Source organism: Oncorhynchus mykiss, chromosome 26 (genome assembly GCF_013265735.2).
Source record: "Oncorhynchus mykiss isolate Arlee chromosome 26, USDA_OmykA_1.1, whole genome shotgun sequence".
Lineage (NCBI taxonomy): Eukaryota > Metazoa > Chordata > Actinopteri > Salmoniformes > Salmonidae > Oncorhynchus > Oncorhynchus mykiss.
In genome coordinates this window covers 26,425,403-26,439,268 of record NC_048590.1, presented here as the reverse complement: position 1 = coordinate 26,439,268, position 13,866 = coordinate 26,425,403, and the positions used below count along the sequence as shown (strand labels likewise).

Below are 13,866 nucleotides of genomic sequence, written 5' to 3'. Positions count from 1 at the left end.
CATCATTGGTGGCAATGCATCCTCCAGGCTCTGGTGTTGATTACAAGAGAAGCTTTGCTCAATTCACTGAGCCCCTCTTTCGGAGGTGGCCAGTCAAGGAGCACTCCACAGGTACACAGTTGAGGTCTTGCGTCTTATAAAAACTAGGCCTCCAGAAAGACTATTGGCAGTTAATAGGGAGGCTAATCAGCATTGAGCAGAGAGCTACTTATTCCAACACCACTAAACGTTTAGCTCGATTTTAATTATTCGCTTAACTGGGCCGTTTGTCCCTCATGATCACATCAAACAAACCCTGCAGCAGGAAACATCATCCCCTCCAAGGCTTTCTGCCTCTTTAAAACAGAGTGTTGTTTTGTTGACCTATGACCCTCTGATGGTATCACTGATTTCCTTTATGTTATAATTTAAGTAAATGTAAAGAAGCTCACATGAATACCAGACTTAACATGGCAACAGGGGTTTGATGCCACGGTAGCAAGATGGTTTATTGCAGTTGTAGCCTAAAGAATGGTCACCCTATCATCTTAGATTCTCACCGCCTGTGTATCTAACTCGATAGGAATTCATTGCAAGTAGGAACCAGCAGTGCCCTGGGCCATACACCTGAGCTCAATTATGCTGTAGCTCTTAACCAGAACCATCTGTTGCCGCTGTGCCAACTCTCGCTTGACTCTTCCTGTGTATTTATGCATATATTTATCAAGAGTCTTCTTGCTGTTTATACCACTCTAGCTCCCAGACAGACATTACACTGTTGTGTAGTTCAAATGTTTTCCCGTAAAAATGGTGCAGGATTGCTTGAATTCAACAGAAAACTATTTTGATAACGAGAGCCACATACCAACAATTCCTGCCATTCAGGTAACAAAAATGGAAAACAAGAACATTGAATTTGTGCAGGCACTAGTGAGGAGTTTGTAACGTCATATGTATTCCTCAACCCAGTAGTTCCCCTGTGTTAAGATATTCTTAGACACATTGGGCAAACTCCCAATACTTCATTGATTCTATAGGCTCCCATACTGGCTATGGTTGCTCCAATTTCCACTTACAATCTATTTGGTGTGCTTTTGTTTTAACATGATCTAAATAGGCTTCGTTTCCAATTCACTGAGCCAATCTTAAGCAAATAATCAGAACAGAAGACGTTAAAGAAGCACACCTGGTACAGACAGAATCTTGTGTGGTTCTCACCGGATGTTTTATTCTGCACCGATCAGAGGTTGTCTTGGCTGACAGTATGCAGGAGCAGAGGAAATGTGATGTTTGCATAATACTCCCACTGCCCAGCAAATCAAGAGACATGACATCATACAAAGCCTGCATACACTCAATTTAATATGCATTAATTTAAGGTATAGCCCACACACACACACACACACACCTCAAGGCTGCCTTCCTGTACATTGTCAAAGCTATAGTGTATTGGTTAAGTATAGGTGATATAGCATACATTGCTACAGTTGACATTCAAGTATCCTTAAAAGCAGTCACGCTATCAGAGGAGCAAAGGAACAATGCTGTCAGACCTTGTTACCATAGATTCTGCCGTTACTGTGGTGATAATCTCTTCCCCAGGATATTACTCACAGTGCAGCAGTGTCAGGTGCATGAGAATACCATGGTGGTAGAATGTCAAGGTACAGTGCCGTCGGAAAGTATTCAGACCCCTTGACTTTATCCACATTCGTTAAGTTACAGCCTTATTCTAAAATTGACTGTTTTTTCCCCTTAAACTACACACAGTACCCACTAATGACAAAGCAAAAACAGGTTTAGACATTGTTAATTTATTCAAAATAACTCACTTACATAAGACCCTTTATTCGGTACATGGTTGAAGCACCTTTGGCAGCGATTACAGCATTGAGTCTTGGGTATGAAGCTACAAGCTTGGCACACCTGTATTTGGACAGTTTCTCCCATTCTTCTCTGCAGACCCTTGAGCTTTGTCAGGTTGAATGGGGAGCGTCGCTGCACAGCTATTTTCAGGTCTCTCTAGAGATGTTCGATGGGGTTCAAGTCGGGCTCTAGCTGGGCCACTCAAGGACAATCCTGTCTCGGCACTCTACAGAATGTTCCTTCGACCTCATGGCATGGATTTTGCTCTGACATGCAATATCAACTGTGGGACCTTATAAAGACAGGTGTGTGCCTTTCCAAATCATCTCCAATCAATAGAATTTACAACAGGTGGACTCCAATCAAGTTGTCGAACCGGCTCAAGGATGATCAATGGCAACAGGATGCACCTGAGCTCAATTTTGAGTCTCATAGCAAAGGGTCTGAATACTGAATATCAAAGGGTAAATACGTTTTTTCTGTTCTCATTTTTAATAAATTTGCAAACTCTTTTTGCTTTGTCATTATGGGGTATTGTGTGTAGATTGCCTATTCATTATTTTTATTTAATCATTTTTAGAATAATGCTGTAACGTAACAAAATGTGGAAAAAGTTAATGGGTCTGAAAACTTTCCGAAGGCACTTGTATACTGAACAAAAATATAAAAGCAACATGTGGATGTCGATTTAGGCAGCCCCCCCCACACCTCTCTGATTCAGAGGGGTTGGGTTAAATGCACTCAGTTGTACGACTGACTAGGTTTCCCCATTTCCCCTTTAAAGTGTTGGTCCCATGTTTCATGAACGGAAATAAAAGATCCCAGAAATGTTCCACGCACAAAAAGTTTATTTCTCTCAAATTTTGCACACAAATTTGTTTACATCCCTATTAGTGAGCATTTCTCATTTTCCAAGATAAACCATCCACTTGACAGGTGTGGCATATCAACAAGCTGATTAAACAGCATCATCATTACACAGGTGCACCTTGTACTGGGGACAATTAAAGGCCACTCTAAAATGTGCAGTTTTGTCACACAACACAATGTCACAGATGTCTCAGGTTTTGAGGGAGCATGCAATTGGTATGCTAACTGCAGGAATGTCCACCAGAGCAGTTACCGGAGAATGTTATTTTCTCTACCATAAGCCGTCTACAAAGTCATTTTAGAGAATATGGCGGCACATCTAACTGGCCTCGCAACCGCAGACCACTTGTAACCATGCCAGCTCAGGACCTCCATATCCGGCTTCTTCACCAGCCACCTTGACAGCTCACAAAACTGTGGGTTTGCACAATCGAAGAATTTCTGCACAACTTGTCAGAATCCGTCTCAGGGAAGTTAATCTGTGTGCTCGTTGTCCTCACCAGGGTCTTCAGCTGACTGCAGTTCGGCGTCATAGCCAACTTTAGTAGGCAAATGCTCACTTTCAATGGCCACTGGCATGCTGGAGAAGTCTGCTCTTCATGGATGAATCCTGGTTTCAACTGTACTGGGCAGATGGCAAACTGCATGTATGGTGTCATGTGGGCGAGCGGTTTGCTGATGTCAATGTCATGAATAGTGTCCCACGATGGCGGTGGGGTTATGGTATGGGCAAGCATAAGCTATGGACAACAAACACAATGGATTTTATCGATGGCAATTTGAATGCAGAGATACCATGAGATCCCGAGGTTCATTGTCGAGCCATTCATCCGCCACCATCACCTCATGTTTCAGCATAATGCACGGCCCCAATACACAAGTATCTGTACACAATTCCTGGAAGCTGAAAATCTCCCAGTTCTTCCATGGCCTGCATACTCACCAGACATGGCACCCATTGAGCATGTTTGGGATGCTCTGGATCAACATGTATGACAGCGTGTTCCCATTCCCACCAATTTCACAGCCATTGAAGAGTGGTACAACATTCCACAATCAAATCTACGCAAAGGAGATGTGTCATGCTGCATGAGGCAAATGGTCACACGAGATCTGACTTTTTTTTTTAGGTATCTGAACAACAGAACCATCTCTATTCCCAGTAATGTGGAATAAATAGATACAGGCCTAATGAATTGATTTAAATTTGACTGATTTCCTCATATGAACTGTAACTCAGTAAAATCTTAAAATTGTTGCATGTTGCATTTTACACCCCTATAAATACCAAACTGGAAATCTTAGGGCTAGGATGGGAATCTAGGAATTCCACAACCAACCTTTCCATTGATTCTTTGACTACACAACTCAAAACCACAACTAACTCAAAACTAACGTGAGCCGTATGTTTCGGAGACGGAATTGACACGCCCTGGGTGCCACATTCTATTGAGATTTTGTAGATTTCCTGCTTTGTGAAAGAAGCCATTTAATATTTAGGAATTCCAAGTATGCTAAACAAAAACCATTTGAAAGCAAACACTTCTGCTTTACATCCGTTAACCGTTTGAATGGGTTTATGAAATTAATGAAGAGCAGTAAATAAGATAAATTATAGTTTGTGGATGAATTTACTTATACATTTTTGGCCTTGAGGACCATTGTGCTACATTTGACACGCTGATGACTCAAAAAGACACTTCCATAGTGTGTACTTTACACTCAAGAGACTGGTTTCCACATACAATTAGTAAATGCCAGGGTGAGGGATTTTCAATGTAGTACAGCTGGTAGTGACTGGGCAAGATGTATTCCATCCATTTGTCTCTTGGGCAACACAGTAAACACCATTGATGCCTGTATTTCTATAACCCATCAAATGTGAATTGAAATACTAACGCATGAAAAAATATTTTTTAAATGTACCAAAGTTGAGTGTTTAACACCATTGAACAGAAATGTATCCACAACTGCAATAAAAAATTAACATTACAAGATGAGATGGTAACAAACATGACCCTTCAAATTGAAAAATGACCAGTGAAGTTATACAAGTTTTTATTTTTGAAAGTTCCATAGAAACTAACGGTTATTTCTTCTTGTCAATACTCTCAGCTTCCGCCTCCTTTGCCCTCTTGGCACGGATGCCGAAGAGACGAGCATTGGCACGAGCCATACGCAGGCTGGCGAAAGCCTTGAAGTTCTTTTCATCCTCAGAAATCACCCTGGCCTTCTCCTTCTTGTGCACCTGCAGCAGAGGGAGAAGAGCCCAATTACAACAATGTTGATGTAAATATATACTCATTAAGAGTAGGGCATTTCAGTCAGAGAAAGTCAAATACAATGAATGGATTAGGGACTATGTTATTACTCAATGATTTAATTATTTGTATGTCCACTTCTGTAAGTTAAGGCCCAGCACAATCTGGCAGTCATCAGATAATAGGTTCAAAGAGAATCATCAAGGTAATACAGAGATTCCGGAGAATTTGTCATCACTTGACTGCTGAAAGAGCTCGAACATATGTTCAATACATAGACTCTAGATACATCCTCCAAATATTTAAATTATGACCTGGTCATCCCATTTATATTCAATAACCCTAATCAGCGTTAAGTTTGTCTTAAAGAACATGAACTTCCTTTTTTTGGGTGAATCAAGTGATATGAATGTGTGATACGTACATTCTTGATGGGCATGACAGCGCCAGAGAGCTGCGTGGCCATCTTCAGTTCCTCCTCCTGGAGAAAGGGAAAGGTTTTAATGCTCGCAGGAAAAGTAACATCTACCAAGTGCACATTCAAGACAGTGCAGTCAATCTAAAATGCTACTGGGGTGAAGAGAAGAGATTTCAAACATTTAATTGCACACCAACTGACACTAAATCTACAACGGAGCATGTAAACAAAGTCCAGATAACCATGCAGATCAATGTTGCTCTGCACAAAATGCAGTAAAACATTTCAAAACCTCCACAGACCAGTTTGAAGCCCAATTTCTACAGCTTAACTCCCAAAACTTCCTTGCTAACAGGTCGTTTCAGAAACTACAGAATGGGCACTGGACACATGAAACCGGCAGTCATCAGATAATAGGTTCAAATGTAATCATCAAGGTAGTACAGAGATTCCGGAGATTTTGTCATCACTTGACTGCTGGCCCAGAGCTGCTCACAACCCAGGTTTCTTTATTTCAATCATAAGCTAATTTTCTGAAATCACGTTTAACAGCAATGTTACGCATGACTGATGAAATCTTCCAACGCAAATATTTATAATCTGAGCCTCAAATGAAGCAATCACTTTGACAATATGGTTATGCGTGTCCCATATGTTTATAAACACTCAACCCAACGTTCTATGACTGACACTTACAGTGCTGTCTCCCTTCTTGGGTGCGGAGGCCTTCCTGGGGAAGAGGATGAGCTTGGAGCGGTACTCTTTCAGGCGCTGTACATTGGCCTGCAGGGACTCCGATGACCTGTTGCGACGGCGGGAGTCAACAGAGATGCCAATGGTGCGGGCTGTCTTCTTGTGGATACCGGCAGCCTAGAGTACAAAGCACATGCAAAGCAGTGAACCAAATATTTGAGGACTGTTGGGCATTTAGTTGCTAGCCATGCCCATACTTTTAGGAGTGTGAAGGCTTGCACATAACTCAATACAAGTAGATTGCTACATTCAGACAAAAAAGCCTGTCAAACATAAATGGGTTAGGTTAATAACTGGCTTGAGCCACATGTTATGAATCAATTGACCAGCTTTAAGTTTTCATATGCACAGCACGCATTGAAACAAGCAGACATCAGCAAATAGGTTCAAGTTGAATCATCAAGGAGGTACAGAGATTCCGGAGATTTGTCATCACTTGACTGCTGTAAAAGGTTATAGTAGTCTGCAAGCAAAAATATATTCAATAAACTGACACCTTTCTTTCAGGCTGTTCAGTCTTAATGTACATAATGTACTAACACTGCCTAAACCTGGAGGTTATTATTCACAAAGTAAATGTACTGTTAATATTCCTCTTACCTTGAGCTCCTCCAGGGTGAAGCCACGTCCAGCGCGCACCTTGGTGTGATACCTGATGGTGGGACACCTGACTTGAGGCCGGAGGGGTCCGGCCACAGGACGTGGGGCAATACGACGAGCCTTGATCTGACGTGCCTTTCGCCTGAAAAATTAGGAGTCTGTTCATCACATAGACCTCCATCACATACATACATACATGTCATGCACACAACAAAACTACACCACAGTCATAATTCCATACAGCTAGTTAACCAACTAGGTATATCACATAAACATGCTAGTTAATAGCTGGTAGGTTTGCATACAGCAGACGTTTGAAACGTAAGACAGTTCAACCAAAAGTTAACATTTATCCAACCATTATACTTTACTTAAAACCAATGTAACTAATCAAGGCCTACCTGCGAGTCTTCCTTGCGGGCTGGTTGAACCAGGTGCGCACCCTCGTCTGCCAGTCTTTGTGGAAGTGTGGGTTCAAAAGCATGCCATTCCGGCTGGGTGCCATGGTTGCCTACTTCCCTGAAACAGGAAATTAACACATGTAGAAGCTAATCATGTTTAGCAATAAGTTCAGCCCATCCAGCGGAGGAAAAAAATGAATGCTAAATGCTAGCCAGTTAGCTAGCCATCACGTCCAGGCTAACTGGGGATGCAGCAATTGATTTCAACACAAACAGACGTATATTTTACTGTGTTAATGGCTCCGTAATCATTGGAGTTAATTGTCGATAATCTATATCATTACCGACAGGTTGGTGACAATGAAACAGTTGTAACGTCACTGACAACACAGACATACATGCGTCTGCAACCCAGAAAGGTTTAGCAGTCAACCGATTTTGCTTTGTCTTTATCTCAACTAACTCATCAATAGTCATATATTCTGAACGACAACATCATACACGTTGGCAATAAATGCATAAAAGTAACATACATTTTGATATATTGGAGGATTAAGAGCGATTTCGTTTGAAAGACAGTGAGCTTATTTTCACATACCGTCTGAGGCGGAAAATGGCTGAAAGGAAAAAGGAAGTTCTAAAACTGTGCATTGTGGGATATGGCACCCAATGGTAGACGCAATGGTTCGTCAAACGGATGTACTACAATTCACGTGTGAAGAGTTGTATTAAAACAGATTCAATCATAATCTTCGATTTAAAAAATATATATATCTTGTTCAGAATCCATTCAGATCGAATTAGCTTTTTGTACGCTTTTTGTTAGTATATCAAATCTTCTTGGTTTTGGCAGAGTAGAGAGTAGACGTTCCTTAATGGTAATATGCAAAAACATGCTAGAACACGCCAATATGATCTTGCTAGCTCTTGCTTGGCTCTGCCCACTATGATTAATTTGCTGTGCTTTTCATACCATAATCAAGCCCCAATACAACACATATTGAAACAACCAGTATGCATGCATGAAAGATGCTTTGTTCAATAACTAATGGTCGTACACTCGAATCTGATTTATTGCTGATGTATTTTTGTAGGTACACCACAATGGGTCACTGCAGCCCCACAATAAAGTTACACACGGTTCACTTATGGACCTGTTTCACACAGCCTATTTTTCAGAGTATCCCCCAATTTTCCATTCTCATTGTAATGATAATGAATATTAAACCCTAATACTTTCTTGAAATCACAGTAAAGATATGCAGCACACACTTTTTTAAAGTGCACATTAACAGCAACATCGTCACTCTGCTCATTGCGTCAAGACAGGACCATCCCGAGAGGATCTTCTCTGTCCGACAGCCAAATGGTATTCTTCTGTAAAGTATTTAAGCCCCATTCCCCTTCATAGTTAAAGGTTAAAAATAATAGTCAAAGATTTGCTGTTTCTCTGCTACACTGATTCTGTGCCCACTTTTGCCATTAATCATTGACCAAACCCTCCCCTGCACCTCATCTCTATCTTGATCTAAGGGCAAAAGTCAATGTTAGCAACGAAAAGCGGCCAGTATCATCAGCATGTTTGTTTCAGCAGTGCTTCTCTATCCCCTGGTTTTTCACATTAGGCATCAGAACAAAAAGGTCTAGTTCAAAGCAGGGTCATTTCTAGGAATAGGTCCACACACACCCTTCACAGAATGGGAAACTAGCCATTAACAATATATACTACTGTTCCATTAACTGACTGTGCTGATTATATGTTAATAAATCAGTGCTACTGTGTGGTTATATTAAATGTGTTAATATCACTGGAGTGTAACGTTCAGTTACCATTAGCTTGAATCACTTGGGTTGGAAAATACAGCAGCAGTATATCAAATCAAATTTTATTGGTCACATACAGTTTAGCAGAGGTTATAGCAGGTGCAGCAAAATGCTTGGCTTCCTAGCTCCTAACAATGCAGCAAACGTGTCAAACAAGTACACAAATAATCAAAAACAAGATCATGAATGTCAGGACAAATCACTAATCCAAATGAAATCTATGCATATATAGGGCTACACCAAAAATATATACTAAGAATATGTATAGCAGTAGACATTAGTGAGCTATGCCACCATCCAGTATATAAATGCAGGCGGTGTATAAACAGTGTAACAAAAAATGCAATATATCCCACATATTCCAGATGTTACCTCAAAATACGAAAATATCCCAAATACAATTGATTCTTGCTTCATTTGTGCTGTAGTCTTTTGTTCTAAAGGTTATCTTGCTGAATAATGTGAATCTACAAGTGTGGGAGTCTTTGGAAGTGCCAGGCTGCCAGCCAAAGTTTTGACTAGTCTTGCATTGCCAGACACCAAATTAAGTTTTGACTATTAGCTAATGACTTAAGGTGGTTTATGGAAGTGAATAGTACTGTATTCCATCCTTCCCACCAGATGGAATATAAAAGTCAATGAAAAAAAAAAAAAATGGATTGTATGCTGTATTGTACGCTGACTTCTCATTTCCAACCTGTTGCCACTTGTCTGTATTTTCTTTTAGTCCAAACTAAGCAAACTAACCTGAAATAATAAATCCTTGATTATTGTGCCAACAGGATTTATCGTTGTGCCAACAGGACATGGGAACAAACCCTTCAGGTTGTCTTGTGGTTTCATCAGCAATAAGCACCTAGATGAGCATTGTTAATTAACATTTTGGTTATGTTGGTGATGAAACAATTACAGGCAAAATAAATAGGGCTACTTTACATAATACCATTTGAGCTGAGATTTTACAGCCAGTCCAGATAGGATTAGTGTGAAAGACCTGTAGTCATCATTAAAAAGAACATTTAAAAAACATGGAGAGTCAAGCAGTCTACTCATCAAGGGATTTGATCAATTTCTCGTAGGAGCCATCGTCCATGAGGCCATCAAGTTCTGCAGGGTTGTCAATAGTCATCTTAATTAGCCAGCCTGGAAGTCAAAGAGCAGAGCAACCATCAGTAACACTGTCAGGAGAGGGGGTTTAATAGTGTGTTGAATGATTATTCACCAACAAAAATCACATAAGGAGGCAGGTACCCTTGCGGTTAAGAGCGTTGTGCCAGTAACCGAAAGGTCGCTGGTTCGAAACCCCAATCTGAATAGGTGAAAAATCTGTCGATGTGTCCTTGAGCAAGACAACCCTAATTTGCTCATCTAAGTTGCTCTGGATAAGAGCGTCTGCTAAATTACTAAAATGTCAAACATACATATCAACTGATTTGTCATGTCACTGTCTTGATACTCACCCCCTTCGTAGCAGGATTTATTCACTAGTCCAGGGTTGTCTGCCAGCTCGGTGTTGATTTCAGTTACCTCTCCAGTCAGAGGAGAGTACAACTCACTAGCAGCCTTCACACTTTCCAAAGCACCAAACTCCTCTGAAACACAAGCAAAGGACATGCATGACCCTCCTTACTGGCAACAAAGCTCATTTACTTGTGGGAGGAAACTTAAACCTGAATAAAAATCTCACCCATTTGTTCAAGTTTTTGCCCCACCTCAGGGAGTCCACAATACACCACATCACCTAATGCTTCCTACAATGGAGGGACACAAATTCTAACATTTTAGCAGATATTCATATGTTAAGTATACCTTGAGGAAAGTCTGGGAAGAATTCTTATGTGTAACTGATTTCATGAAGCATAAAATAAGGCCAATGAAAGTTATTGCACAAATATCAGATTGGCCCTCAAATTTTAAGTCAGGCATAATACAAGTAATCAATAGTCATACATATGTAAAATTGTATATGTCTTTGTATTGCAGGACAAGGTGCAAAGTCCCAAAATAAATCTCTCAAGACAATACAGGCATTATGTAGACCAATAAATGTCAGATTATCAGTAATTTAGAAACAGCAGCACACTAAATCATTGATTAAAGTATCAACCAAACCACCTACCTGAGCAAAATTGCTGATGCCAACTGTACCAACTCCGCCCTCTACTCGTACCCACTCATGCTTGTCTGTGAATTTGAGGGCTGTAAAAATAGACATTCACGTCAGATAATGGAATGCATGTGCATAGAAAAACAGCAGACTAATAAAGTATTAGTACACTACACTGACTAGTTGACACAGCCATAATCTTGAAAAACGAAAAATGCCAAGTTTTCTGTGTTCTATGAGTACACAATCAACTTAGGGTTTCCAAACTCTAGAGGGGGGGGGGGGGGGGGGGGGGGGTGTAACTTCACTAAGTACCCATCCCAAACATTGCCCTTGATACTGACCGTCCAAAGGACACTAATGTACTATGGACCAGAGCCAAAAAGTATTGTGCAAAACTAGAAACCTAATTTACAATACTGCATGATGGCAAAAGATACCATTAATGTACTGACCCACATTCAGCCCTGTAATGTCAAACAAGATGTGAATTGTATTACTATCACCATTGTGATGTCAATTGCTCATACAATGTACCAGCATTCTCCAGCTATTACTGTACACAGTAAGAGTGGTGGGAGGGAGCACACACATTTAACAGTTCTCTATTGGTTGAAGTAAAAAAAATAAATCCTTCCTCTAATCTGCTATGTAGGCTGTTCCTTCTATTAAATTACCTAGTAATATTTAATATTATTTTGGACAGATATGTAATCCAGATTTTGAGCAAGAAACATTAAAATATGGTTTATGTAAAACGCTGTCAATCTTTCCCGATATGCTGGAGAGGAATGAAATGCCTCAGTGTTCAATGCTAGCATCAGATCATGCAGGAAAAAAATACAGGTTTGAACCAGATTGTGAACTGTGCATGATGCTGGGGCATGGCTGGCTTGTCTGATAGACTCAGGGGAGAGCCTTACCTTAATGGAGATCTTCAATATCATTTAGACTAAAACAACACACATGTATTTGCCATTTGCAGACCACATGTAGTAAATATGCTAAATATAGATGATCAAACGTTTTACTCCTGACCAGCCCATGTCCAAACTCGTGCGTGACTTGCTGTTAGTAATTATCCATTACATTGGGGCACGAGACAGTGGGTGTGAGTGCCTAAGAAGCCTAATGTTTTTTTAAGACCGTGGATAGCAGACCCAGCAAATCGTTGCAAGGTCAAGTTAAACCTCTGATAAATAATGTTTTACAGTGTAGCCTAAGAAAATGAAAGCTTTAATCGACCTGGCTACCTTTGGGGACATCCCAGATAGCAGTTTATGGAAAGCGACCATATCATTCAAAATGCTACGGTTAAACCAACCTATCGCGGGGAGCGTTGTTCGACAGGCTGGTCAGGGAATCCCAAAATTCCATTGGAATTTCATGAAAACAAATCACTTGATTTCTGTCTGGAAATAACGAGAGAATAGTTTACTTTTAGACCACGTAACGGCCAGCATTAGGCTACTTTTTATTTGTTCCATCGACCAAACTTTCTTAGCAGTGCATTCGTTCTAAACTGCTTACAAAACTGGATATGCTGATCATAAAATAAAAATCGTTCATGCTCGCTCTGACGTGTTGAAATGTACCGTGGGAAAGTCACCAAAACAGCGTGAGATTATTCCCCCTCTGCGACTGGAATGTGTAGCCACAGACCCGTAAATCAATTGTGATGTTGATAAATCTAGCATGCAACACTGAGAGTGCCAATTTGGGCAACATTGTAACAAATTGTTACCTGTGGACAGTCGCGAGGCAGTGCTCAGTGTCCGTGCGGTGTTTGCCTTCCATAAGAGCCGATTTGCGGATATCTGTACAGGTCGAGAAAGCTGAACCAGTACTGTGGAAAAGTTTGCAGAAAGGCACCGGAACGCTACTCTCATCGCCATCTTCAGTGTCGGCCGAAATGATTACACATGCAATTGACTGAGTGGAACGCGCACAATCACCATTTGCGCGCTCTCGATATTAAATAGAAGCTGATTTTCTTCAGGACTTTCTGGAAGTTGGACCGTATTTGCCGATAAGGCTTTTCCTTATATGGATACTCTCAAGGCGTAATAAATGCGCAACAGAATATTTCGGAATATAATAGTTGTTTTCCGCATAGTTGGCAGTGTTAGATTTTCTTCTGTCTATTGGTCTGTCTACTCTGCATCTTTATGGCATTGTGGAACTAATCATAAGGTTTTGGGCGCGTTCCTCTGCCCAGACATGCTGAAAAAAAATCCTATTTTACACTGCCTGGAAATGCATTTTAACTGTCAGCTAATCACATACGTAATAACAATCTGTCAATCTGTGCCGTCGCACTCAACCATTGGTTGATACATGCAACATCTGAACGCGATCATTCTCATTATGCTTGGTAGGTTATGACTCTAAATAGTTTTTCCTCCATGAATATTACAGCCCTAAACCCGTCACTGTTTCTTTTGTGTCCGTTTTCCATTGTACTGTAGTACACAACTGTTGAGATTGGGCAACAGTTCCTAGAACATAGTGTTGCTTTCATTAACACTCCTGTTGTGTTCGTTTCATGTTAATTTATTCTGTGTTCCCGGTCCAAAATGACCGCCCCGTTATAGCTGATCATAATCCATAACAACCCATATATTATGTTGTTAGATATTTTTATCAACTTAAATTCAGGGGTGGGGTGCACATTGGTCGTCAAATATTCAGTCACTAGGGGTGTATTCATTACGCCTTGCAACAGAAACCGTTTACCATTTAACAAACAGAAGGAAACAGGGATTGTGCTACCTGAATTTGTCCAAT

General features: G+C 40.6%; 2 protein-coding genes and 3 non-coding genes across 5 annotated transcripts; all 5 read right to left on the bottom strand.

The window, feature by feature from the left end:
- Window positions 1-4,756: 4,756 nt before the first annotated feature.
- On the bottom strand, window positions 4,757-7,874 carry rpl13 (ribosomal protein L13). Its single transcript, XM_021586171.2, has 6 exons — window positions 7,747-7,874; window positions 7,149-7,266; window positions 6,748-6,889; window positions 6,091-6,264; window positions 5,401-5,457; window positions 4,757-4,963 (listed from the first exon to the last, which is right to left on the bottom strand). Exons 2-6 carry the CDS (start codon window positions 7,250-7,252, stop codon window positions 4,805-4,807), a joined length of 636 nt encoding a protein of 211 aa, XP_021441846.1. The 5' UTR covers window positions 7,253-7,266; window positions 7,747-7,874; the 3' UTR covers window positions 4,757-4,804.
- Window positions 5,129-5,213, bottom strand: LOC118944581. Its single transcript, XR_005039933.1, has one exon. It is a non-coding gene; the product is annotated as a small nucleolar RNA MBII-202 (small nucleolar RNA).
- LOC118944579 lies at window positions 5,784-5,863 on the bottom strand. Its single transcript, XR_005039931.1, has one exon. It is a non-coding gene; the product is annotated as a small nucleolar RNA MBII-202 (small nucleolar RNA).
- Window positions 6,504-6,582, bottom strand: LOC118944580. The gene has a single exon (XR_005039932.1). It is a non-coding gene; the product is annotated as a small nucleolar RNA MBII-202 (small nucleolar RNA).
- A 1,144-nt stretch (window positions 7,875-9,018) lies between the features above and the next one.
- On the bottom strand, window positions 9,019-13,308 carry gcshb (glycine cleavage system protein H (aminomethyl carrier), b). The gene is made up of 5 exons (XM_036963469.1): window positions 12,824-13,308; window positions 11,092-11,171; window positions 10,660-10,723; window positions 10,433-10,564; window positions 9,019-10,115 (listed from the first exon to the last, which is right to left on the bottom strand). Exons 1-5 carry the CDS (start codon window positions 12,972-12,974, stop codon window positions 10,018-10,020), a joined length of 525 nt encoding a protein of 174 aa, XP_036819364.1. The 5' UTR covers window positions 12,975-13,308; the 3' UTR covers window positions 9,019-10,017.
- Between the last annotated feature and the right edge of the window lie 558 nt (window positions 13,309-13,866).